General features: G+C 42.1%; 2 protein-coding genes and 1 long non-coding RNA gene across 15 annotated transcripts in view; 2 read left to right on the top strand and 1 right to left on the bottom strand.

The window, feature by feature from the left end:
• Window positions 1-11,002, top strand: part of CPEB1 (cytoplasmic polyadenylation element binding protein 1) — a 68,467-nt gene extending 57,465 nt beyond the window's left edge. For all 12 annotated transcript variants that reach the window (XM_074233075.1, XM_074233081.1, XM_074233082.1 and 9 more), the window contains 5 exons: window positions 75-211; window positions 3,755-3,953; window positions 5,111-5,205; window positions 5,848-5,928; window positions 9,539-11,002. In XM_074233075.1, the coding sequence (XP_074089176.1) occupies window positions 75-211; window positions 3,755-3,953; window positions 5,111-5,205; window positions 5,848-5,928; window positions 9,539-9,649 (623 nt within the window). In that variant the 3' untranslated portion in view covers window positions 9,650-11,002. The remainder of the gene's footprint in view (window positions 1-74; window positions 212-3,754; window positions 3,954-5,110; window positions 5,206-5,847; window positions 5,929-9,538) is intronic.
• The window catches only part of LOC141521009 (uncharacterized), a 34,971-nt gene extending 19,023 nt beyond the window's left edge, over window positions 1-15,948 (bottom strand). For both annotated transcript variants that reach the window (XR_012477825.1, XR_012477824.1), the window contains exons 1-2: window positions 15,717-15,948; window positions 5,866-5,969 (exon numbers count right to left, since the gene is read on the bottom strand). This is a non-coding gene — a long non-coding RNA (uncharacterized LOC141521009). The remainder of the gene's footprint in view (window positions 1-5,865; window positions 5,970-15,716) is intronic.
• Window positions 15,949-16,081: 133 nt separating this feature from the next.
• On the top strand, window positions 16,082-20,141 carry RPS17 (ribosomal protein S17). Its single transcript, XM_074233084.1, has 5 exons — window positions 16,082-16,221; window positions 16,345-16,496; window positions 18,274-18,379; window positions 19,549-19,614; window positions 20,021-20,141. The coding sequence occupies exons 1-5, from the start codon at window positions 16,219-16,221 to the stop codon at window positions 20,099-20,101; spliced, it is 408 nt and encodes a 135-aa protein (XP_074089185.1). The 5' UTR covers window positions 16,082-16,218; the 3' UTR covers window positions 20,102-20,141.
• The last annotated feature ends 4,072 nt before the right edge of the window (window positions 20,142-24,213 follow it).

The raw sequence follows: 24,213 nt of genomic DNA on the forward strand, positions 1-24,213 counted from the left end.
GAACCTATGTTTCCAGTCATGTGGTCCAGAATACCTAACTGGTCTTCTCCTTATCCCTCCCCTCATTAAAACAGGGTACGTGTATCTGGTATTTGAGCTGGAGAAGTCTGTGCGGGCTCTGCTGCAAGCTTGTTCCCAAGACCCACTAAGTCCAGATGGTCTGAGTGAATATTACTTCAAGATGTCCAGTCGCAGGATGCGCTGTAAGGAGGTGAGTGAGTCCTTTGTAGCTTAATTTCCTTCTGACTCCTAGGACTGAGAACTCTGGTGCTGTGATTCCTATGCAAGAAGCCACCATCAAAAGAATGATTCAGTCTGCTTAGGAGCTTACTAGGAGGGAGTGGAACCTCATTCTTTGTAACCCTGGTGTTGGGAAGGGACTTCTTGGGTTACTGAGGATAACTTCAGTAAAATTCCTCCATCTCCTGCACTTGTCTCATTTCACTGCACCCAAGGTTGGGAGGACTTGTATTGAAGTTTCAGCTCTTGCACTCAGCTTTGTACTGAGAACCAGGACAAGGAACCTAGTACCATAACCATTTTATAAAATGAAGAGATTGAAGTGGGGCTATTTTGGTCCTCTCTAATATTCTTAAATAATAATGGATAGTATTCTGTTGTCCTGATTACTTTTATCTCATTTTATCTTGTGCTGCTTTTGTCCATGTATTCATTCATTTCTGACCTAGACTTTGTTTCCTTCAAGTGAAACAGTTAATTCAGCTTGTCTTTACAAACTTATACTTAGTTCTTCCTCCCTTGGCTTTCTGATATATTCTTAGAACTCTTTTTCTATTATGGAAGGCAATTGTGAAATGGAAAGAGTATTGATTTTTGGTTTGACTCCTATCTTGGCTTTGACTTGGACTCTGCCTTTCTGAACCTCATTTTCCTAAAAGAATTGAATTAGACAACTTCTAGGGTACCTTGTAACTCAAAATCTATCATCCTATGTGATACTTTATTATTGACCTTTTTCTAACTGTTTTTCCTTAGTATCTGTCTGGCCCTTTTAAGCTGATTTGTTGAGGCATTTTTCAGAACCTTGACTCTTGATAAAGGCTTCTCCATTCTCCAGATAGCTGTGGTCAAATTTTTAGCTTTCTCAATCCTCATGAAGGTCCATGATAATGAAGAGCCACTGCTTGTTTCATATTGCCCTTTTAATCGTTTCTCTTTATTAGGTGAATCTATAAGACTTTTTTTAAAGTTTTTTGCAAGGCAAATGGGGTTAAATGGCTTGCCCAAGGCCACACAGCTAGGTAATTATTGTCTGAGACCGGATTTGAACCCAGGTACTGACTCCAAGGCCGGTACTTTATCCACTATGCCACCTAGCCGCCCCCATATAAGACTTTCTTAGTTGGGTTTTGCTTTTTTTTTCTTCTTACTAGTTCTTGGAGAAGTCTTGTCTTCACTCTGTCACTTGATTTCTTTTAGAACAAATTCCATCTTTAACATTTTTGGTATATGTCTTAATGTTGATGTACTGAAACAATGCTCTCAAAGGTGACTAATGACCACCTAAATATTTGATTTAATAATATTTTCTCTTGCTTCATCTTCGACTTTTCTGCATCCTTTGACAGTGACGTATTTACTTTTTGAGACTTAGTCCTCCTTTGACTTGGGTGCTGTTCTCTCCTGTTTTTCTTCTGACAAGTCTTTCTTCGTTGCCTTCTCTGGCTTTTTTCTATTCCCCCAAGGTGAATTCATTGATGATTTTTTTTCATTTTTAATTTCATGTGTTTGATGGCATCTAAATTTGCATCTTCAGTCCTGTCATCACTTGAAAAAATATTATGTAACTGGTCTCAAATTCACTTTATATTCACCCATATAATTCTCCTTCCTCTCCTAACAAAAGCATAGCTCATTTTTCATACTTTGCCATTCCTGTCATTACCCTCTTCCAGATTTAAAATATTTCAGTCATTTGTGACTCCTCCTTTATGCACTGGATGAACTTGGCACCAAAATCTCAATTCTTTCTTCCCATTGCCTTGTATCTGCTCCTTCCTTTCTAGTTTTATTCTGACACCTTAGCCTGACCTCATCCCAAATACAGATAGCTGTGTTTTTATCCTGACTTATTTTCAAGCCATGGGTTTCTTCTCCTAATTTTTCATCATCTGTGGAGTTGCCAGACCAATCTTTGTTTTTTGGTTGCAAGTATGCTCTCATTTTCTTTACCCTGTCTATCCTATTTATTCATCAGTATTTCTGACCAGTCCTCAAGCATTAGACTTCATGTGCTATCCTTATCTCCACTTATGTGGATTCTATCAATCTCCTGAGTCCTGATTGAACCACCTTGAAACTGTTGCAGATGACAGGCTGACTTTTATGATTCAAAGTTTCTGTCAACTCATTGAGAATCCCTCACAATTCACTTTCTATCTTACTATTATTACCAGCAGGTACCATTCCTCTCCCCCCCCCCCCCCACACTGAGGCCTTGCTTCAGAAACTCTTCTGCCAATGGTTGGGTTTGAGAAAGAGGAAATACTTCTTAAAGGCAGAACTCACTTTTTGTTTTTGTCTTTGAATCCCTTGCATTATTTATAGGAGGCAGGCATCATGGCATAAGTGATAGTGCTGGATTCAATCTAAGGTAACATTCATCTATAGATCACAGCAAGTCATTTAACTGCCTGTGCCTCAGGAACTTATAACTTAGATTTATTAGAGTTCATTAAGCCAAGAGGTAACTGTGGGAAAGGGGAGTGGTCTTCGGTGATATTCCTCCCCTCCATTTCCCTCACCCTGGGAGTTTCCTCACTGAAGAAAATCACAGATCTTTCTTGGATAACCCTTTAAGTGTTCACATACACCAGTGAACATGATGCCTGGAACATGGTCTGTATTAAAATATTAAATGTGTTTCGTATGCTTGGGGTCATGCTATTATCCATCAGAAAAGCCAAATAAAACTTCTACCTAAATCTCAGTTATCAAAGTTGTATTTAATTATTTTCAATTCTCCAGGACTATATTGGGGCATGATTCCTGAGCTAACCTACCAATAAGACTTTGGAGAAATACCAGGGAAAGGAGTAGAGGAGTAATGTGAGGTATCCCTTGACTGTTCTCAGGTTGCGTATTGAAGGATGATGGATGACCTGGGAAATGGAAGGAGGGATGTCACAAAGAAAGCTACCTCTTGGTTTAATGAACTGCAGCCTAGGTTTATTCAGGAAACCTGTCTACTTGGTCATGGGAAGGTGTCTCTGGAAGCCTTTGTGAATCTTCACATTGTGATCCTAATTTTGCTTAAGTCTTTTTGCTGCTTTGCAACTAGATGCATCAAGCATCAAACCAAGAGACTTCAGATAGATCCTCTTAGGCTTGTGACATCCTGTCACACTCTTCAGGAGCCTGTGATTCACTATGTACTACTGTCAGTATTGGGGTTACAAAGAAAGGTAAGACATTCTCTGAGTTTGAGGAGCCCACAGGGTAATGGAAAAGACAACATGCAAAAAATTAAACAGACAGCTACAAAAAGGACAGAGTTTAAGTTATCAAGAATTCTGCCTCCTGAGCAGCAGCATGTAGAAGGCCTCATCATTTTCCTGGGATACTGGTCCACATTAATGGTGCCCCAGCTTTTAACCATTTGTAAGGCAATTGACTCTGAAGGCCTCAGTCACTGAACATATTGCCTGTTCTCTAAGGAACTTTCTTTTTCCCTGTGAATGATCTTTCTGTGACCCCTCGACTTGCTCATGAGCTGATTTCTGGATGATTTCAGGTGCAGGTAATCCCCTGGGTCTTGGCTGATAGCAACTTTGTCCGGAGCCCATCACAAAGACTGGATCCCAGCAGAACAGTCTTTGTTGGGGCACTGCATGGGATGCTCAATGCAGAGGCCCTCGCTGCAATTGTAAATGATCTGTTCGGTGGAGTAGTGTATGCTGGTATTGACACGGATAAGCACAAGTATCCTATTGGTGAGTGCCACTTTATCAACAGGGAAATAACTGAGGCTAGAAATGGGGCGATGTGGCAAACCTCAGGCTTGGTTCTCAAGGAGGGGAAATCATTGGGACACCTGACTCTGATTCATGTACAGTTCCTTCTCTGGGGGGGGGGGGGGGTGCGAGGGAATGACTAATGACCTTTTCCACTAAGGAAGGAAAACGACATTTTTTGTGAGTGCTAGTTTGTCAGTTCTTCTGATAAAAAATCATTCCCTTTCCTTTCTTCTCTTCACTGGGTATGACCAGGCATGTCCTATGCCACAGAGCTCTAGCCTGGCATTTTTACTCCCCCTCACCCCCACCTCATACTTGTGAGACTAGAGACAACCATTGTTCACCTAGTTTTTAGCTGTAGTGGGTAAACCTGGAAACAACTGAAGTTAAGCTAAATCAGATGTAGGAAGGCATAAGATGGAAGATTGTGGGGCTAGCCTAGAATTCTATAAACTTTCTTGCTGTCCTTTCCACTTCAGAATTGTTAATAGAAGTTTGTGGTTCCCCATTTCTCCAGCAGTCAGACTGGGAAGTGACTGTCCCTTGTTGATTGGGGAGCTGGAGGTTGGGTTGCTGCCCTTGGCATATTATACAGCCTCTGTTCCCTCAAACAGTGCACGTACTCTTAACAAGTTAATTAGAACATGCATTTGTCATCTTGTCGTGTTCCTGGAGTCAATATGTTGTCTTAGCAAAAGGAGGCTAGAAACAAATTCTGTGTGCTAACTGGTGTATACACTGTGAATTCTGAATCTGAGACATCAGAGACAAGTAGCAGGTGAAAACATTGGGCTTTGTTGGATCTGTCTCAGAGTGGAGCTCTTCGGAAATTTTCTGCTTTGTCTTTTACTGGTAGAGCAGTTCTATTGATATCACTAGAAATCTTTTTCTTAGTCCAGTCTCTTGATGGTTCTTTTATTCTTTTTTTAAAAGCTGGTTTTGGCATCTAACTGGTTCTAATTTTTCCCTTTCCCCATCCAAGCATATACTGTCTTTCTTCTTGTTCTGGGCTAGCAGGACAAGGAGAGTATATTCACCTCCATGTGATTGATCTTGGAATTTTCTTTGAGGTCAGGCTGTGGAATTTTAGAGAGACTTGTTAAGATAGTAAACCATGGTCATGTGATTTTCAGGGTCTGGCCGAGTGACTTTTAATAATCAACGCAGTTATCTGAAGGCAGTCAGTGCTGCTTTTGTGGAGATCAAAACTACTAAGTTCACCAAGAAGGTGAGTAGAATGGAATGGTACTTGTTGGTGGTGTCCGTAATATGACATCTTGAAAATGCCCTGTGATTGAATTATCCCATGGTATAACAGGTCCAGTTAATTGAACTAAAGGAACCTGAATTGGTTTACCTCAGACCTGTAGTTCCTGGCAGTGCTGTGGGTGTGAGGTATCACAATGGGTTATGTAGTTATGGGAGATAAAAAGATGAAGACAAGGTTTCTGGAGACCTATGGCTTTTGTTGAATACTGATTCACCATGTCCCAGAGAGGACAAACTTAAATAAAATCCAACATGATATAAAAGTGGGTATAGGTGGTTTGGGAATATCACCAAAATACCCACATTTTGTTTCCTCTATGTCTAACTAGTTGCCAGTAGGATTTATGTATTATGAATCTTGTCCAAATTTGACAATATTTGAGAAGTTCTAGTACTCTCCTTGAGGGTTATGAAACTGCTCCCTGAAGGTAGTCCATACAGCTTTCTTTTGGGACAATAAGAAACTATTTGTTGTTGTGGATCTCTTCCTGAAGGATAAATGTCCTCTTCATCCTTAAATGCAGAATAATCTGCCCTCCCTCCTATTCTTGACCATGGATGCTCAGGACACAGTTCATCTATAACTTGCTTTTTTGTACAGGTTCAGATTGACCCCTACCTAGAAGACTCTCTGTGTCACATCTGCAGTTCTCAGCCAGGTCCCTTCTTCTGTCGAGATCAGGTGAGTCTTCTTGTTCCCCAGTTGTCTGATCTGACTGGCTCCTAGAGCAGAGATGTCAAACACTCAGGATTCTTAGTGTGGCAGAAACGGGGTTAAAATAACAAATTAAAATAAAATACAATTGAATATAGATAACTAGTGACTCCTAATTTTTCTATTCTAATGGAGGTAGTGTATAAATAATTAGGTTACAGATAACTCCATATGTAGTAAACGGAAGGTAATCTTAACAGGGAAGGATCTAGTAGCTGGAGGGGTCCTGGGAAGGGCTTCTTCAGAATGTGATTTTTGGAATGAATCTTTAAGGAAGCCAGGGCATACAGGAAGCAGAGAGTGTGGTAACCTGGAACTTTTCAGGCACGGAGTACTCAATGACATTCTCAGAGATTGGAGAGAAGGCAGTATGAGTGCAAGGAACAAGTGAGCCATGCCAGCCAGACTGGACAATGAAGAGCAGTGAAAGAGAAGCATATTGGAAGATAGGACCACACTGAAGAGCTTCAAAATGTGGGGAATCAAAATTGTTTTTCTTATGATAAGAGACTGAGGTCTGAGCCAGTGGCACTTTATTCACCTCAGATCTTTCTCACCATCTGAGATGCCCCCTTCTTCTGGGACCCTTTTTTAAATAGGGTGTTTGATACCACATAATGCAAAGAAATACAGACTCTCATTGGTTGTTAGCTCTTGCTCCTGAGAGCCAAAAATGACATTAACTGGGTCATCTCCATTGACTTAAGAAGTCAAAGGATGCATAGGCTACTTCACAGACTACAAACACACACACATATACAAACACACATTTGGTGATTGTAAAATGGTAACTTGATCTGGAGGTAGAAAAATAAATTAGGACTTTGCATGCAGTTGTGTCATCTCTGCCACATAGGACTAGCTAGCTTCCTATGATTGTGCAATTGATCTTAGTATCTACAGTTCATAGCTTTGGGATCTAATATACAGAGAGCTTAGAATCATGTCAGATTGATTGAACTAATTAGAACTTGAGTAGGAATAGATGTCACTTTGGTTACATGGACAGATAGATGTCACTTTGGTTACATGGACAGATTGGAGTGAAAAAAGACTTGAGGAAGGGAGACCAATGAGGAGGCTAGAACAGAATCTGAGGGACAGACAGAACTGGACTTTGCCTGTGTGCGTGGAGAAAAAGGAGTTAAAGCAAGAGAGATTGTGAAAGGAGAAATAACAAGGTTTGGAATAGGTAAAGGAAGAAAGAGCAAGCAAGTCAAGTAGATCAGCAGTAATATATAAATTCAGAAGAGGACAGGCTTGGGGGGGAAGACAATGAGTTTTGTTTTGGAAATGTTTGTTCAGATGTTTGTTCAAATGTTCAGATACTTTCAGGAATTCATTTTTGAACTGTCCCTTAGGAAGTTAATGACTTCATGATGGGAGGTCAGGAGGAGAGAGAGATCTGAGAATCATCTACCTAGAGAAAATTGAACCCTTAGGAAGCTTAATAAGATCACTAAGTGAGAAAGTGAAGAGGACTCAGGCCCAGGGTTCTATTGAAATGCCAACAGTAATGGGTATGTCCTTGTTGAAGACGCAGCACAGAAGACTATATATTTATATATAGTAGTGTCATAAAAACCCAAAGAGTAGAGTTAGACCTAGACCCAGGAGAAGGGAGGTGGGTGGTGGTAATCACTTGGTGTGATAATATGGATGAGCACTGAGAAAAGTCATTAGATCTAATGATTGAAACATCCTTGTAACTTTGGAGAGAGTTGTGTGAGTTGGGAAGTCAGGTTGCAGAGAGGAGGAGACCCAAGTACAGTCAGCTCTTTTGGGAAGTTTGGCCGAGAAATGGAGAATTGTGAAAGAATGGTATGAGGGAAAATAGAAAGGTTACTAGAGAATTTAAGATGAGGTTGAAGATGTTTGTCCTTCATTCTTGAAGACCATAACATCAGGGGAGATGATGTCATGACAAGCACACGAATTGGATTTGAGTGAGGGGGACTGTGCAAAGTCCCCAGCCTCACTTTCTCCTCCAGAGTCATCTGGGTCCAGTGGCCAGATATGAATCAGGACAACTGGAGATGGCCCTGGATGCAAGGCAGTCGGGGTTAAGGGATTTGCCTAAGGTCACACAGTTAGTGTCAAGTGTCTGAGACTGGATTTGAACTCTGATCCTCCTGACTCCCAAGTCCAGTTGCTCTATCTACTACACCACCTAGCTGCCATCATCATCATCATCATCATCTTCATCTTTATGGGTGAGGTAGTAGACCAAGTCAAAGAGCCAGAAAATTTCTGGCTGGAGGCCAGACTAATCTAGGCTGCAGAGATGGGGGTGTTGAACCTGACAAGAAGGGAAACTTGTTCATCTGAGATTAAAGTGAAAGAAAAGATGTCAAATTCCTAAGTCAGGTAGTACTTTGGTTAAGTAGTATTGTTATTTTAAATTACAGTGAGACTTAATGCAAATGGTTTATTAGAAGAAAAGACTTGAATAGTCCTAAAGGAACTTTTTTTTGGCTTCTTCCCTCTTATGTTCCCCATGATTTTCTTTCTTCTAACTTGGGTCCTGTGGAGTTTTTAAGGAAGGAGCCAGGCAGTCCAACAAAGTTCTTTGCCAGACTCTAGAGTCCATGGTGCTGCTCCAGCTCCATTCAAAAGATAGCAACACTGTGGCTCTCACTACTCAGGTTATATCCTGAGTGGGATATCCTGAGTGGGGAGAAGGAGGGAGAGTTATGACACTGGCTCTTTGGCACACAGCTCAAGAATATCCAAATACTTCCAAGGTTGACTTCTAAATAAAATGGCTACTAATTGACAAGACTGAAGCTTTCTTTTTAGACCTGAAAATGAAATGCTTAATAAAGCATATTAAGTCCATTGATAAAGGAAGCCAAAGCAGCTCTGCTATTTATGCATTGAGGCAGATTACAGGTATCATGACTCTCAAATTCTTGTGCCAGGAGCATGCTTACTAGACAGAAAGTCTCTCCCACTGCTCTCGATAGGGGATGCCTGGCTTTGTGGTCATCTCTCAAGTTCAGAGCCATAGCCCTATGGAAGCATGCCCTCCACTGGAAAGTGACCTAGATCTTAGTGGGGAAGAAAAGCTCTGGAATGGCATAGGATTCTCTCAGCAGTTGGACAGAATGATGCATTAGATACAGAGGCTATGTTTGCAAAAGGATTAGATGAGTTGATGAGGATAATAATTGGACAGGCTATTTGAGGAAGGGGGAATCACTTATCATGGTTCACATGTACATTTGAATAGGGATTATTGAAAATGCTGAAATTTTTTCTATATTGTCAAGTCACAAAGATACCTTGGGCAAAGAATTTAGGAGGCTCTTCATGCAGAGCAAATGGATCCTTAGAGGTGATACTGTGGGACAAAATTTTTGACTATTATATGTGGTCCTCTGTAACAGTTTGATCCTTAGGACTAACACTGTCTATGATTTATTTCTATTGTTTTTCTGTTGTTTATTTCTATTGTTTTCTCTCCCTTCCCCACTCAAAATTTGATTTTTATCTCAGAAATTGGATGCTCCTGCCTATTGGATCATGTGAGGGCTAATGTTCTTCTTCATCTTATAACCTTACCCCCCCCCCCCAGGTCTGCTTCAAGTACTTTTGCCGAAGCTGCTGGCACTGGCGGCACAGCACCGAGGGCCTTCGTCACCATCATCCACTGATGCGTAACCAGAAGAGTCGAGAGTCCAGCTAGAGGGGGGGTGGGTGTCCATCTGCCCTTGGTGAAGCTGGTTTAACCTGAGTAGTGAGAGCCGGAGTGTCGCTACCAGCCTCAGGCCCCAGCTGGGAGCACACTTCAAAGGACATGGGGAAAATCTTACATTCACCTTTGCACTTGCTGATCTGTCTTTGTTTCTGCACTAATGCACAGTGAGTTTTGTCGGGTTTTGTTTTCAGGGGGTGTTAAAAGGGGAAGGGCCCCCCCAGTTACCCCCCAAGTGACTCTGCAGTTTTCCCAGACTTTAGTTCCTCAGTTTGCTGATGACAAGCAAAAAAGGACCACGTGTTGAGAAGGTGTTTATGCAGATGCCTTCGTCTAGGTTTTTTATTTATTAAAAGCGCTTTTTTACATTCCTCGCAATACTGATGGTAATGACGCAGGTCTCAGTGGCTCCATGTTTGCAGTTGCCATACAGTGCCTTTCCATTTATTTAACCCCCACCTGAACGGCATAAACTGAGTGTTCAGCTGGTGTTTTTTACTGTAACAACAAGGAGACTTTGCTCTTCATTTAAACCAAAATCATATTTCATATTTTACGCTCGAGGGTTTTTACCGGTTCCTTTTTACACTCCTTAAAACAGTTTTTAAGTAGTTTGAAACAAGAGATTTTTTTCTTTCCTGGCAGCTTTTAACATTAATGCAAATTTGTGTCTGGGGACTGCGGCTTAGGATTTCTCACAGTTGTGGAGAGAGGCGTTTGCAACCAGGAAAAAAAAACCAAGATTTTCGAATTTAAACTGGACCGGAAAAATGATGGTGGAGCTGCTGTACATAGTTTTAAACTGTTTCTTGCACTTTCTTAAGTTGCACTTAAGTGGGGGGTTGATAGAGGTTTTTAATCACAAAGTCACAGGACTTAATTTTTTCTTTTTTGTAACTGAGCTAAAAAGGGCTGCTTTTTGGCGGGGGCAGATGAAGGTTCACAGGAGCCCTTTCACTTAGAGGGGACAAGTACCTTTCCCTTTTTTTTCTGTTAAAAAAAAAAAATGTATGAAGCAACAGGGCAGTTGGGTAATGCTGCTGGGATTTGAAAACTTGACTTTTTTTTTTTTTTTTTTTAAAAGAAGAAAATAGAACTTGCCCCTCTACGGGAAGCTGTGTGCCAAAGAACCAGTGTCATAACCCTCCCTCCTTCTCCTCCCCCTCCCGCTGAGCCGATGTTGCGTTGTTGCATATCCCAGCTGCTCTGTGTGGGTTTTTGTGAATCTGTGTGTGAAGTCCCTACCTCATTGTAGTGTATGCAGGCAAGACTGCACTCCTGCAGATGTGTGGAGTAAGCTGTGGTGTAGTTTTTTTGGCACATAATAAACACGTTGCAGCAGTATTTGACTTGTCTGTCATTAATGTTGGTAATGGTGGGTGGGAGCACCTTGGTGGGTTGGTCCCTGGCTGGTGAGAAACAATGGTTTTCTAGGCATTAGGCCCTGGCACTTCGGTCTAGGGCCAGTTTGGTCTACCACAAAGATTGATGTACATGCACATACCTATCCATGCAACTCCCAAAGTCTTTAGGACTTTTAGCCTTGAACTTTACAGACTTTGAAATTGAAATGTTTGAGCCTCTTCAGACTAGTTATGTTGAAGGATGGCCTCACCTCATCATTAAACTGAAACAGCTGAGTAACTTGGGATTAGGACTGGCTTTCCTGGGTGGTTTGGCACTGACAAGAACTCCAGTCCATCTAGACAAAGATGAACTTTCTGGTTACTTGCTAGTATAATCTTTTAACTTTTCACTTTCAGACTGCTGTTCTTTTTTCCACTTCCCCATTTTCTCTTTATTCCAGGACCCCAAAACTACTATTCATCCCAGGAAGACTTATTTTAGGAAGGTGGTTTAAAGGTATCCAGGAGGCCCAAATTACCTTGGCAAACCTCTATAGAAAAATATTTAAAGACTTTAATCCCTTTATCCTACAAATCCTCTACTTTAATGAGTATCCATCTTTTAGAGTCTATAGTAGAAATAGAAAATAAGTATGCTAGAATCATGTCATTGAATCTGGATGTCCTGTTGTTCTAATGAAAGTCTAAAATCAAGAAAAAAGTCTGATGGCATAAGATTTTTATCAAAGTTTCACACTTTAAAGTCAGCTGTCATTCCCTAGTCATGATGATGTTAAAAATAGCAATAATTATTGTGTTGCAGCCAAGTTATGAGTTTGTCCATGGTAGAGTTGGGAGTGGCCCCATTATTATTGTTTGTCTCTTATTCTCAAAGAATAAGGTGATGCCATGACTGGGAATGAATTGGATTTGAGTGAGGGGGTTCTGTGCAGTCACCAGCCTCACTTTCTCTCCAGGAGTCATTTGAGTCTCATGGCCAGATATAGATCCAGGATGGTTAGACATACTCCTGAATAGAGTGAGAAACTTGGGTCTTTTAAAGGTCTCAGTTTAACTGTTCAGTGATTAAGGGAGAGATGGAGCAAAGAGGCCAGGAATGACCATTTTTACTTCAAAAAAAAAAAATTAAACCGAGAAGTGATCCTATTAAGAACTAGAAAATGGGGGCGGCTAGGTGGCGTAGTGGATAAAGCACCCAGCCTTGGAGTCAGGAGTACCTGGGTTCAAATCTGGTCTCAGACACTTAATAATTACCTAGCTGTGTGGCCTTGGGCAAGCCACTTAACCCCATTTGCCTTGCAAAAACCTAAAAAAAAACCAAAAAACCCCCAAAAAACTAGAAAATGACTAGATTCAGAAACAATATGGCCACGTAAATCAGTTTGGCTGTAATAGTTTTGTCTTCTTTTTTCTACCAAAATCATGGTGGGGGAGGAGACTGGGTCAGGTATGTAGAGTGAATAGGAAGAAAACTAATAATAAAGCAGGTAGGTCAAGTTGTCTCTGTCTTAATTTCCTTTCTTTAGGTTCCTCTGGCAATCATTGTCAAATGATTAGGCACTTCTCAATCCTGTACCTAATTCCAGAAGCCCTGCCAACCACCTATTAACCTTGCTCTCACTTCTAAAAGTCTTCACTCCTTCCTGGTATCTATTTTGCCCAATGAGTCCCTTGCATGTCCTCAGACAAACTGATATAAAGGCAAGTTGGGACAGTTGGTGTAAAGCCTTGAGCAGTCTGGTATGGGGAAGGCCTACTCAATGCATGGAAAGAGAAATGGCCAATGGAGGGTAATATTGACGTTTACTCAATCTTCTTATACTAACAGCCCCCCTCCCCACCTCGGTACATCTCTTATTCCTGAGGTATACTTAGAAGCAAGTTTTAGACCTTGGGCTGAAATTTTGTCTTACCTGTGATTTCAGTACCTGAATTAGCTCACTTGGCATCTCCTTTTGATAGCACCTTGATGAAAATGTGGAGGAAAGCTCTGGGTCTCTTGAGGAAGTCTGTCTTTGTGGCCTGGGACTGACTTTTTCAATTCTGGGTTATGGTGGGGAGAAAGGTAGATGCCTTTCTTGGAGCAAAAGACAGTCATTATTATTCATAATACCTTCCCCACTTTCCCCAGACATTTATGGGCTGTTTTGTAAAAAACTACTTAAGAAACTCTATCCCAACTTTAACACTAACTTTAAATGTCTGATAACTGAAGGAAAAGAATCTTTTTAGTTCAAAGACATCATTCATAGGCTTCCCTATGAAAGTGAACCTGGGATAATATTTTGTTACCATTAACATCAAATGCAGTTTTGATCAATGAAATTAAGATTATAGTTTGGAGATAATGTATTCAGGTTGGAAAAAACAGCCAAAGGGAATGAAAATATGATTTATACTCTTGCATCATCATTTTAAGACATTTTTAGCTCCAAGTGGTCTATTTCAAGTATTGAATTTTAATTCACCAAATACACATTAATATCCCAAGTGTGTATGTATATGTGGCTTGAAGTTCTTATTAAACATGCTATTCTCCTGGAACCTAAAAATAGAAGAATAAGATACTTGATCTTGAGTAAGTCACTAGCTTATATTCTCTTTATGAAAAGGGAAACTGCCTGTTCTTTCTACATGGATTGTCCCTTTTCCTTCCTCTTATTTCTCCATAATCATCTTTTGAATTTTTCCTTTTTTTTTTTTAAGGTTTTTGCAAGGCAAATGAGGTTAAATGGCTTGCCCAAGGCCACACAGCTAGGTAATTAACTGTCTGAGGCCAGATTTGAACTTAGGGATGCCTGACTCCAGGGCCAGTGCTCTAGCCACTGTGCACCTAGCCGCCTCAATTTTTCCTTTTTAAAACCCAACTCAAACATCACTTTTTTGTGAAGCCCTTAGATCTTATGTAGCAATCCTGACAAATTTCTTTTATACTATATATATCTTTGTATTTCATACCTTTACTGATGGATAAGCTTTATGAGGAAAGAGACAAAATTTTACCTATAACTTCACTTCTAGAACTAGTATGTATAGGATTGGTATTCAATAAATGTTTGAATTGACTCATTCACCAGGATCTTGAGTAAATCACTAGCTTATATTAGATAATCCACTAGGCATTTGAAGTACAGAGACCAAAGGGAAAGTCTCTGCATTCAGGGGCCTTACATTCTGATGGGGGTATAGACAAAATTCAGATATGGGGGGGGGGGATGAAACTCTAATAGCTGGGAGAGAGAGATCAGGAAAAGTCTTCATGGAGAGGTGGCCTTGAACTGAGTGTTGCAGGAACTGGGGATTGCAGAAATGAAGAATGTTCCAAGTATGGGGCCAGCCCTATTGGAGATGTGAAGAAGGGACACTTGTGAATGAAGAACAGGAAGAAGACTTTTCTCCAATTTGGCTGGACAGAGTACATGGAAAGGGATAATACTAATAATGTCTGGAAAAGTAGATTTCTTTCAGGTTGTGGAAAAATCCATGAATGACAAAGTTTGATCCTAGAAGTCAAAGAGAGCCCTTGGAGCATAGTCATTTTGGCAGATGAGTGGAGGATGTGACAAAGGGGAGAGACTTGAAGAAAACGAAGACCATAGGAATAGTGTAGGTTGTAGGGGTTTAGGGAAAGTCTGAATGAGGGTGCTGGTGGTGTAAGTGGAGATTTGGGATGGTTGGTTGGGAAGTGATGGAGATGGGAGGGGAATGACATGAAGGTGGTGAACTTGGATGCCTGGAAATAGGTTTCCTCCCCTAGAATAGCTAAGTTTGGAAGATTAGACATGAGTTTGAAATGTCTGAGTTATTAGTTGACTTCATACAAACTGTAGACAGAAGGGGGACCAAGGGACAGGCTTGGTGCTCACTCATTTGGGGAGCAGCAAGCCAATGTCCAGAAGGAGTGATTAGATAGGAGAAAAAAAAGAGGTGTTAATAGTGACGTCAGAGAAGTCAGCTAGGAAGAAAACTGAGCAAAGGCCCATCAAGAAAAGGATTTAGGAATTTAGGAATTTAGGAATCTGGCTCAAATACTGGAGTTAAAGGCCAGAAGCAAGAGATTGGAAAGAGAATGAGGAAAGGACGTTCGATCTGCTGGAGAAAACGGGATGGGATAAAGGATACAGCTTAATACAACTGACTCCTAGACCCTTGGGGAGGATGGAGGTGACGTCAAAGGGAAAGATGGGGGTGGTGGGATTGTGTGAGATAAAACTATGCTCACAGCAATCAAGAATCCAGTCGGAGTCAGGGATGGGAAAGGTTTTTGATTTCCTCGCGGAAGGACACATTCCACTGCAAAACCAGCTCCTGTGTCAGAAGCCATTTTCAGGTTATTTTTTGTTTTTTTGCAAGGCAGTGGGTTAGTGACTTGTGCCTGGTCACACCACTAGGTGATATTAAGCGTCTGAGGCAGAATCTGAACTGAAGTCCTCTTGCCTAAAGGGCCTGTGCTGTATCCACTGCCACCTAGCTGCCCCGGGACATTTTTATAGTCATTAAAATTAATACTGCCACCTCTACATTCTGTCTTATTCCAGCCCTGATGGGTAAGAGTCTCATAATCTCTTCCCTGATGTCATCTAACGGGCAAAGCAAATCCAACCCTTATCCTAATTATTCATAACTAATCTCTATCCTATTAGAAAGTAGTTTCCAGTCTCTTGGCATAATTATTAATAACTAATCTGTACCTCGTCATGCATTTCCTTCAACCAGTTTAGGAGATGCCCAATCGGAATACCCAATTTCCTGCAAATCACTCCATTTTCGGGGAGGCGAGGCCCGGCCCTGGAGTCAGAAGGCGAGTTCAGGTCCGGCCTCAGACACGCGGCAATGAGCTAGCCGCGGGGCGGCCGCCCGGGCACTGTCCGCGGCCGCGCTCGCCAGCTGCCTCGGGTGGCGGCGGGCACCGCCGGCGGAGCTACGGCCGGGCCGGGCAGCGGCGTCCGTGCGTGCGTGCGTGCGTGCGTGCGTGCGTCCTCCGGGGGGGCCCGAGCGGGCGGGAAGGTCCGGGCTGCGCGCGCACCCGGCGGGGAGGCGGAGGCCGGGGCGCGGCTCCGGGGGCGCTCCCCCGCCCGCCCGCCGGGGGCGCTGTGGCGCGGCCCGCCCCCTGGCCCGCCGGAAGTCGCGCCGCGGCCGCCCCTTATAGCCCTTTCCCGGCAGCCCCCGCTCCCTTCCCCTCCCGGAGCCAACATGGTAGGTGCTGCTCGGCCTCGGCGCCGCCCGGGATCCGCCGCCATCCTCGGCGCCCGCGGGCCCCGCGGGGCAGGGGGGTGCGGGCCGGGGCGGGGGGCGGCCTCTCACTCTGCCTGCTCCTAGGGTCGCGTGCGCACCAAGACCGTGAAGAAGGCGGCGCGCGTCATCATCGAGAAGTACTACACCCGCCTGGGCAACGACTTCCACACCAACAAGCGCGTGTGCGAGGAGATCGCCATCATCCCCAGCAAGAAGCTGCGCAACAAGATCGCGGGGTGAGCCGGGGTGCCGGGCCCCGGGCCCCTTGAGGCGCCCCCATTCGCCCCGCGTTCCCGCCCTCGGGCGCCGCCCCCGCCCCCCGGAGGGGCTCCCTGCAGCCTTGGGCCTTGGGGGGAGGAAAGTGTGGCCGGAGCCCCCAAGTAGGTGCCCCGCGTGCCGGGCCGGGCCGGGCCCCGAGGCCCGAGGCCCGCCGGCTGGGCTGTCCGGCCCAAGAGGCCTTCCAGCCCGGCGGGGTCCGGGCGGGGAACTCAAAGGAAGTCTCCAAGGGGAGCCCCCGGGCAGCTCCGCGAAATAACACGCAGACGGACAACGGGAGAAACTGAGGCAGGGTGAGGGGAGGGCTGCGAGCCCTTACATAATGATGTGGTCCTGCCTCTGCTGGAGGCTCAGTTTGGCCGTCCGAGAGATGACCGGAGGCAGGGACAGACTTGCCCCGGAGCCCAACCAGTAGCTGGTCAGTACTGCACCGGGATAGTGGGAGTGCTAGAAGAGAAAGGTGTCGGTTAGGGCCGCACATGTGAATCTAAGGAAAAGAGGGTGGCAAAGACTTGCAGGGAAGGATGAGTGTTGAGAAAAGCACAGCACATTGATTTGCCCATTACATGATTATTGGTGATTTTAAAGAGACTCTAGTTCAGGCTCTTGGTGAGACTGGAAGCCATGTTGCAAACTTAAGAGTGGGGGAGGAAGTCATTGTAGATACCTTTGGGAGGTGAGCTACAAGGAGAGAGATGCAGCGGCAGGTGGTGATTTGTAACTAGTAGGGAGGTCATTCAGTCAATGTCTACCTGAGCCTTGCTACCTACTACAAGGAAGTAATGCAATTTTATAGCTGTGCAATTTCCAGTGTTATTTTTGTGGGAGGTTTTAATCCCCATGTCACAGATGTAAAAATTGAGACTTGGTTATACCTGGCATTCCGAATAGAGGCCCAGGAATCTCTTTGCTTTTTTTTTTTGTATTGAAATTTGCTTTTTAAATAAATTTAACAGATGATCAAATTTAGATATGTACTAATTCAGTGAAAAGTTGAACTAAGCACACTAACTAAAATATATATTTGAAGTTCTTCCATTGTGGAGAGTTTCAAAGGTGAAGATATAACAGTCCTTTCCTTTTTAACTGTTAACTGATTTGAGTAAGTTATCTTCATATCAAATTAAGGATGCAAACAGAAAAGTGAAAGTTCTTTTGAGGAATTTGGGCTTTGAAAGAGCCTTGCTTCCTGAGAGATTAGTGCAGCAGTGAGGCTAGCTTAGCTACAGTTGAGGTTTATTTGAAGGTTGACAGGTACTGCCCATTGAGCCAAGTGAACTGAGTTTCCTGCTCATCACAGCTCCATCCTAATGACAGGTATCAGACCCCCGGTTTAGTCCTCTCTGCTATCAACAAAATGGAGGCTTCTCTCCCTTGCTATTTGTCTGCAGTGAAGTCCCTAGGGATCTGGTCGTATAGCCCAGGACTAACAGCTTGGTGAACTATTGGTGACATTTCAGCCATTGGGGTTCACAGGGGATCTTCCTGGGACTCTTGGTTGCTACCATTTTTTCCTAGTTCTTCTGGAATATGTCAAACAAATTCACACATCACTAATTTAGATCTAATATTTCTAATGAAAAATGAAATATTTTCTAGCATTTTAAATCCCCACTTTGTTTTAATGTGCTTCCAGCTTTGCTCATTTTTGTTCAGATATGCCACAATTGAAGACAAGTGGTGCAAAGAATTGAGTTTGTGAGTGATTTTCTTACTTTGGTGCTGTTGGTTTTATAGATATGTTACTCATCTGATGAAGCGGATCCAGAGAGGACCTGTGAGAGGTATATCTATCAAATTGCAGGAAGAAGAAAGAGAAAGAAGAGATAACTATGTGCCTGAGGTAAGCTTCCTGGTCATTCCTCCATCTCTGGCTCTTGTTGGGTGCTAGGTGTGGGTTTCAACGCATTGAGAAAGTAAGCCTTTTTTAAGGAGATTCTGAATTTAAATGAGCAGAAACTCAATTCTGTGACTTTCTTTTCATATCCTAGTCCTGAAAGCCCTCATTGATCATGCTTGACTCTTGGCTATCATCGTTGGGTACTTGGCTAGTTTTCCATCTTATATTTCTCCACTTTAAAAATGAGGGACTTCACTTGACCTGCTTCAAATAACAATATGAAGTGCTTGAAGTGACCTGAGCACTGACTTCTCTTTCCAACTAATCAGGGAATTGTTTTCTCTAACACACTGTTAGTCAGCCCTTGCTTGGGGCACACAGACATTTAACTTTTCAATCTGACGAACTCCAGACCCCCATGATGTGTGAGTTATGTTAGGTTACCTAGGTAACAGTGCCTCTGACATTTTGGAAACATGCCCAATGGTCTACATTTTTGGTGGTACAGAGCAGTATAGACCAGATTTACTCAGTATTAGAGTGGGAAAGACTAGATTGTCTCTGAAACAGGGGCAGTTGTGACTTGCTAATTATCACATAGTGAAGGGTTAGAATTTCTTCTATTCTTAATTCCACTGTGAGCTTCTGTGCTGATGAGGAAAAATGCCTTTTAGAAAGTGGGCTTTGTGAAGATATGTCCAATTCCCAAAGAAGAATTTTTTGTATTGGTGCTTTTCTACTCCCTTCTTCCCTTGAAGTCTCTTTTCCTCTTCAGTAACAACAAAGCCTGATTATACATTGTACAGGGGAAAGAGTTTCTTATTTTATGGAAGGACATAGACAAGAGTCATGCAGGAGGAGAACACAACTGTTTTCCTTCTGAGTGACCCCATCCTTTTGAGATTTTTGGAATTGGGAAAACAGTGATTTGAAAATGGACAAAAGCTGGGAGGCCAAACCTGTACTATGCAACTACCCAAACTCAAATGCTCAGAGATGTGCCAAAGTTCACACAGTTGATATGTGAAAGACGCAGGGATTGAACCCAGGCCTTACTTAAGTCTTAGGCTTGCTTTCTCTCCCTATTCCATGGTAACATAATGGTGGGGATATTTAATATCTGTTCGTGTTTCCTTGTTGTCTAGTGAGTGACCTCATCCCTCTTTTTCTAGGTCTCTGCTTTGGATCAGGAGATAATTGAAGTGGACCCTGATACCAAAGAAATGTTGAAACTCCTGGTGAGTGTAACTTTTAACTTCTGGTCTAGTAATACCAGAGACTAGGAACCAGTAACCTGGTATATCCAAGGTTGAAGCTTTTCTGGGATTTCTGCAGGGACCTATGGGTAAGATGGCCAAACTTATTGGAACATGACCCATCCGTGAGTCATCAATCCTTAGATTCTGTTACCTAGGTAAAGGAGTGTGAGAACTCCCCTTACTCCATTGCCCCAGAGTCCCACTTAATTAGCTCTATATAGTTTCCCACAGGTTTGTGCTATACCTGTGGTAGACATGGAGGACAGGGAAATTATTTGGCATTATCTACACTAGGGAATCAAAGGTCACTGGCTGACCTGAGGTTTCTCTACATAGTCTTTAAGGAATCAGGTTTGCATTTCATTTATTTTTCTCATCATTCCAGGACTTCGGCAGTTTGTCTAACCTGCAAGTTACCCAGCCCACAGTTGGGATGAACTTCAAAACACCCAGAGGAGCTGTTTAATATTTACTTTTGCATTTCCAATAAACTTGGGAACCCCCTAGAGTGTTGTCTTGTTTTTAAATGCTGCATCATACACTAGGCTACATATATAGAGTTTGGGTTTTTATTTTACTGTCTGGTTCAATTCTTACTCCCAACATTTTTTTCCTCCCTCTTTCATTGAATTTGGGGAATTGTTCAAAAGTACTAGCCCTATTCTGGACTCCTATTTTTCCTGAAAATGCTGTTCCTAAGACATTGAGTTGTTGAACTGTGATTGACTCTCCTTGGCCATTGTTGCAGTCCCTGCCCTCAAGGAACTTGGTAGTTTTTAGAGGAAGGGGGAACATGTACATGGATTAGTAAGTACAATCTATTTAAAAGTAGTGGGGAAGTCAGGAAAGAAATGGAATGAGTGAACCAAGGCTATAAAAGTAGGATTTTTAGAAATTTATTTTCCAATTACATGTGTAGGTAGTTTGTAACATTAATCCATTGGCAAGTTTATCAATTTCTTTAGTATTGTCTGGATGTTGAGAAGAGGAAATTTCATAAGTTGAATACAAAATATTGCTGTTAATGTGTTCAATGTTCTGGTTCTGTTCACTTTGCTCAGTATCAGTTTATGGTAAGTGCAGGTTTTTCTGAAATTACCTGCTCGTCATTTCTTATGTGAATAATGATGAGACTGTTAGTCTATACCACAACTTGTTCAGCCATCCCCCAATGAATGGGCATCCTCTCAATTTCCAATATTTTGCCACCATGATAAGGGTTGCTATAAATTTTTTTGCACCTCTAAAATGGAGCTCTATCTTGGGTTGTTGTGAGGTTTTGATGAGTTAGTATTTGTAAAGCATTTGCCACAAATTCATGTTTATTCTCTTCCTGGTGATCTCTTGATCACCAATGGCCTCACTTCCCTTTCCAGCTCCAGGAGCTACTTTGTGAAGACAGAATTGTAACCCTCTTTTCCTCCCCATGTTCTTGTCAGACATTCCAGCCACTCTTCCCCTTCTGAAGTCATCCATGGGTCATTGTGCTTTTCTTTCTGATCCGTTATTCTCAAAACCTAGTGATGGTGATTGTGGTTTCAGGAATTGTCTGTGACAACAGTCTATTTGAGATCTTTTGACAGTTCTGCTTTTTTTTTTCTGGTTATCTCATTACTTCTAAGTAGTTCGTTATTTCTGCTTGTGACCTCATGCCAGATACTGAGAGGAAATAAGGAATAAATATTTATATATGATACTATTTTTGTGGCAGTCACTGCCAAACTTAATAAGTATTAACTCATCTGACCTTCACAACAACCTTCTGGGGTAAGGATTCTTATTATTCCTGTTTTACAGTTGAGAAAACAAAAAAATGTTAAGGGACTTGTGCAGGTCACACCGGCTCCTCTTTTCTATCTTAATATCTCTGATCCAAGAATTGCCAAGACTGCTCCTGAGCTAAGACTTGGGAGTGCTAGTCCATTGTGGACCTCTTTGCTCTTGTTTGTTGGTCTAAAAGAACTTAGAAGACTATTCCAACTTTAAAGATCCTTTAACTCCTGCTATGACTTGAATGCAAAATCACAAAATGTGGGCCTTTGAAGGGACCTCAGCACTCATCTAATCCAACCCATATACCAAAGCAATCTGATTAGATTTATAATTGAGTGACAAATAATATTTACTCATGTCTTTATCACTACTTCATTGTTGGAGCTGTGGACTGATGGAACCAATCTTGGAGAGCAATTTAGAACTGCACCTAAAGGGCAATGACACTGCATACCCCTTGATCTGGTTATAGTCCTGCTGGGTCTATATCTTAAAGAGATTTTCAGAAAAGGAAAAGTATGTGAGCAAAAAATACTAGCCCTTTTCATGTTGGCAAAATATTGGAAATTGAGGGGATGCCCCATCAATTAGAAAATGAACAAGTTGTACTATATGAATGTAATGGAATACTATTCCGCAAGAAACGATGAGCAGGCAGATTTCAGCAAAACCTGGAAGGACTTAACATGAACTGATGTTGAGTGAAGTGAGCAGCACCCGAAGAACATTGTATACAGGAAGAGCAACATTTGTGATAATCAACTATGATAGATTGGCTTTTCTCAGTAATACTGTGATCAAAGACAGTTCCAAAAGGCATGTGATGGAAAATTTCATCCACATCCAGAAAAAACTAGAACCTAAATCTGGATCAAAATTTTTCCTTTCTCATGTTTTTTCCCCCTTTTATTCTGTTTATCCTTTCACAACTTGACTATTAGGAATATGTTTAACATGATTGTGCATGTATAATATACAAATTGCAGTCTTGGGGAGAGGGGAGGGAGAAACTTGGAAATCAAATTCTATTAAGTGAGTTTTTAAAAAATGACATCAGCCTAAAGATTATCTCAACATGTCATGAGTCCTTTGACCCTGTCCTGATCAATATTTTTACCTATAAATCAAAAGAAAACATTGAAAGCATGTTTTTAGCCATCAAACATTTTAAGACAAAATCTGAGGGATAGGTGATAAGTTAAATATATGAGTGAAAAAGCATTTATTAGCTCTTAAATATAAAGCATTGACCTAAGTGTTGAAAATATATAAGGAAAACAATACTTTTAGGAAATTTCAGTTATAAATTGGATGGAAAGATCCCCTAGGCCCTCAGGTATGGGAAATCAGATGTAAATTCATTTTCTTTCATATTACTGCCAGTGATAAAAATATACCCATTTCTACTAATGCTGAACCATTTGACAGAACCTTTTCCCAGAAATAGTTGGGGTTGAAGAGTCAAAGACTGCAGACCACAAGGACTGATTTTTCTGGATGATGGCTTCAGGTGCTTGTTTAGAAACAGGGTTGGTGATTTGCAGGAAGATTGTGGTTGCTGCTATTTTAGAAATAGTTTGGGTGAAAAACCTACTGAGATCTTACATAAACCAACAGTGAAATTTTTTGTTTTTGTAAGGCAATGGGGTTAAGTGACTTGCCCATAGTCACACTGGTAGTTACTGAGTGCCTTAGGCAGGATTTGAACTTAGATCCTCCTGACTTCAGGACTGGTGCTCTATCCAGCTGCCCCTAATTTATAGTCTAAGCTCAATTAATGGAAGAACAGTACCTTGAATGAAGGTCATATCCTTTTATACAGGAAACTGGGTAAACTGCTGATATGTCCTGACCTGAGAAGTGCATTGTAGGAGAAACAAACGAGAGTGAGGAATGGTGAATCATCTTAAAACATGAGAAATACTAATGAGATGTTTTAGCCAGCAATAGGAATTATTTTTTGATGTGGAAACCCTCTACCACCTCAGATTGGTAATTCCAATGTAGCTGAGAGAGACTTGCAGGGACAGCTCAAGGTTAAATGACCTCCATGATCACACAGCTTGCACAGGTCAGAGATAAGACTTGACTCCCAAGCCCTGTAACATCAGCCCTTTACTTGGCTGCCTACTTGACATGATAATCTCTTCAATTATTTGAAGGGTATTTATTTATTTGTTTGTTTACTTTAGGTTTTTGCAAGGCAAATGGGGTTAAGTAGCTTGCCCAAGGCCACACAGCTAGGTGATTATTAAGTGTCTGAGACCAGATTTGAACCCAGGTACTCCTGACTCCAAGGCCTGTTCTTTATCCACTACTCCACCTAGCTGCCCCTGAAGGGTATTTATTAAGGAAGGTTTACAGAGAAGAAAACTGTGGCAAACAGGGTTAAGTGACTTGCTAGGATTACACAACTAGTAAGTATCTGAGGCCAAATTTGCACTCAGGGCTGAATCTTCCTGACTCCAGGTCTGGTGCTCTATACATTATGGTGCCCCATATACATTAATTGCCCCCATCCAATATTTAGTTCACTGCAAGTGTACATTGAATTGCCTAATAATGAAAAGGGCTATCTCATGAAATATTAAGTTTCTTATTGTACAGGATTTAGGTAAAGATTGAATGACTGACCACCTGTCAAAGGGGCTGAAGAGGGCATTCTTGAATTGAGGTTGGGATCTGACAATATGCTTTTTAAGGCCTACTTCCTAATAAATTCAACTCTTCCAAGGTTTTCTTCCATTTTTCAGCACCCCCCCCCAAAAGTTCACACAGTTCTATATACATTTCAAAGTATTCCCA

Source organism: Macrotis lagotis, chromosome 4, assembly GCF_037893015.1.
Source record: "Macrotis lagotis isolate mMagLag1 chromosome 4, bilby.v1.9.chrom.fasta, whole genome shotgun sequence".
Classification (NCBI taxonomy): domain Eukaryota; kingdom Metazoa; phylum Chordata; class Mammalia; order Peramelemorphia; family Peramelidae; genus Macrotis; species Macrotis lagotis.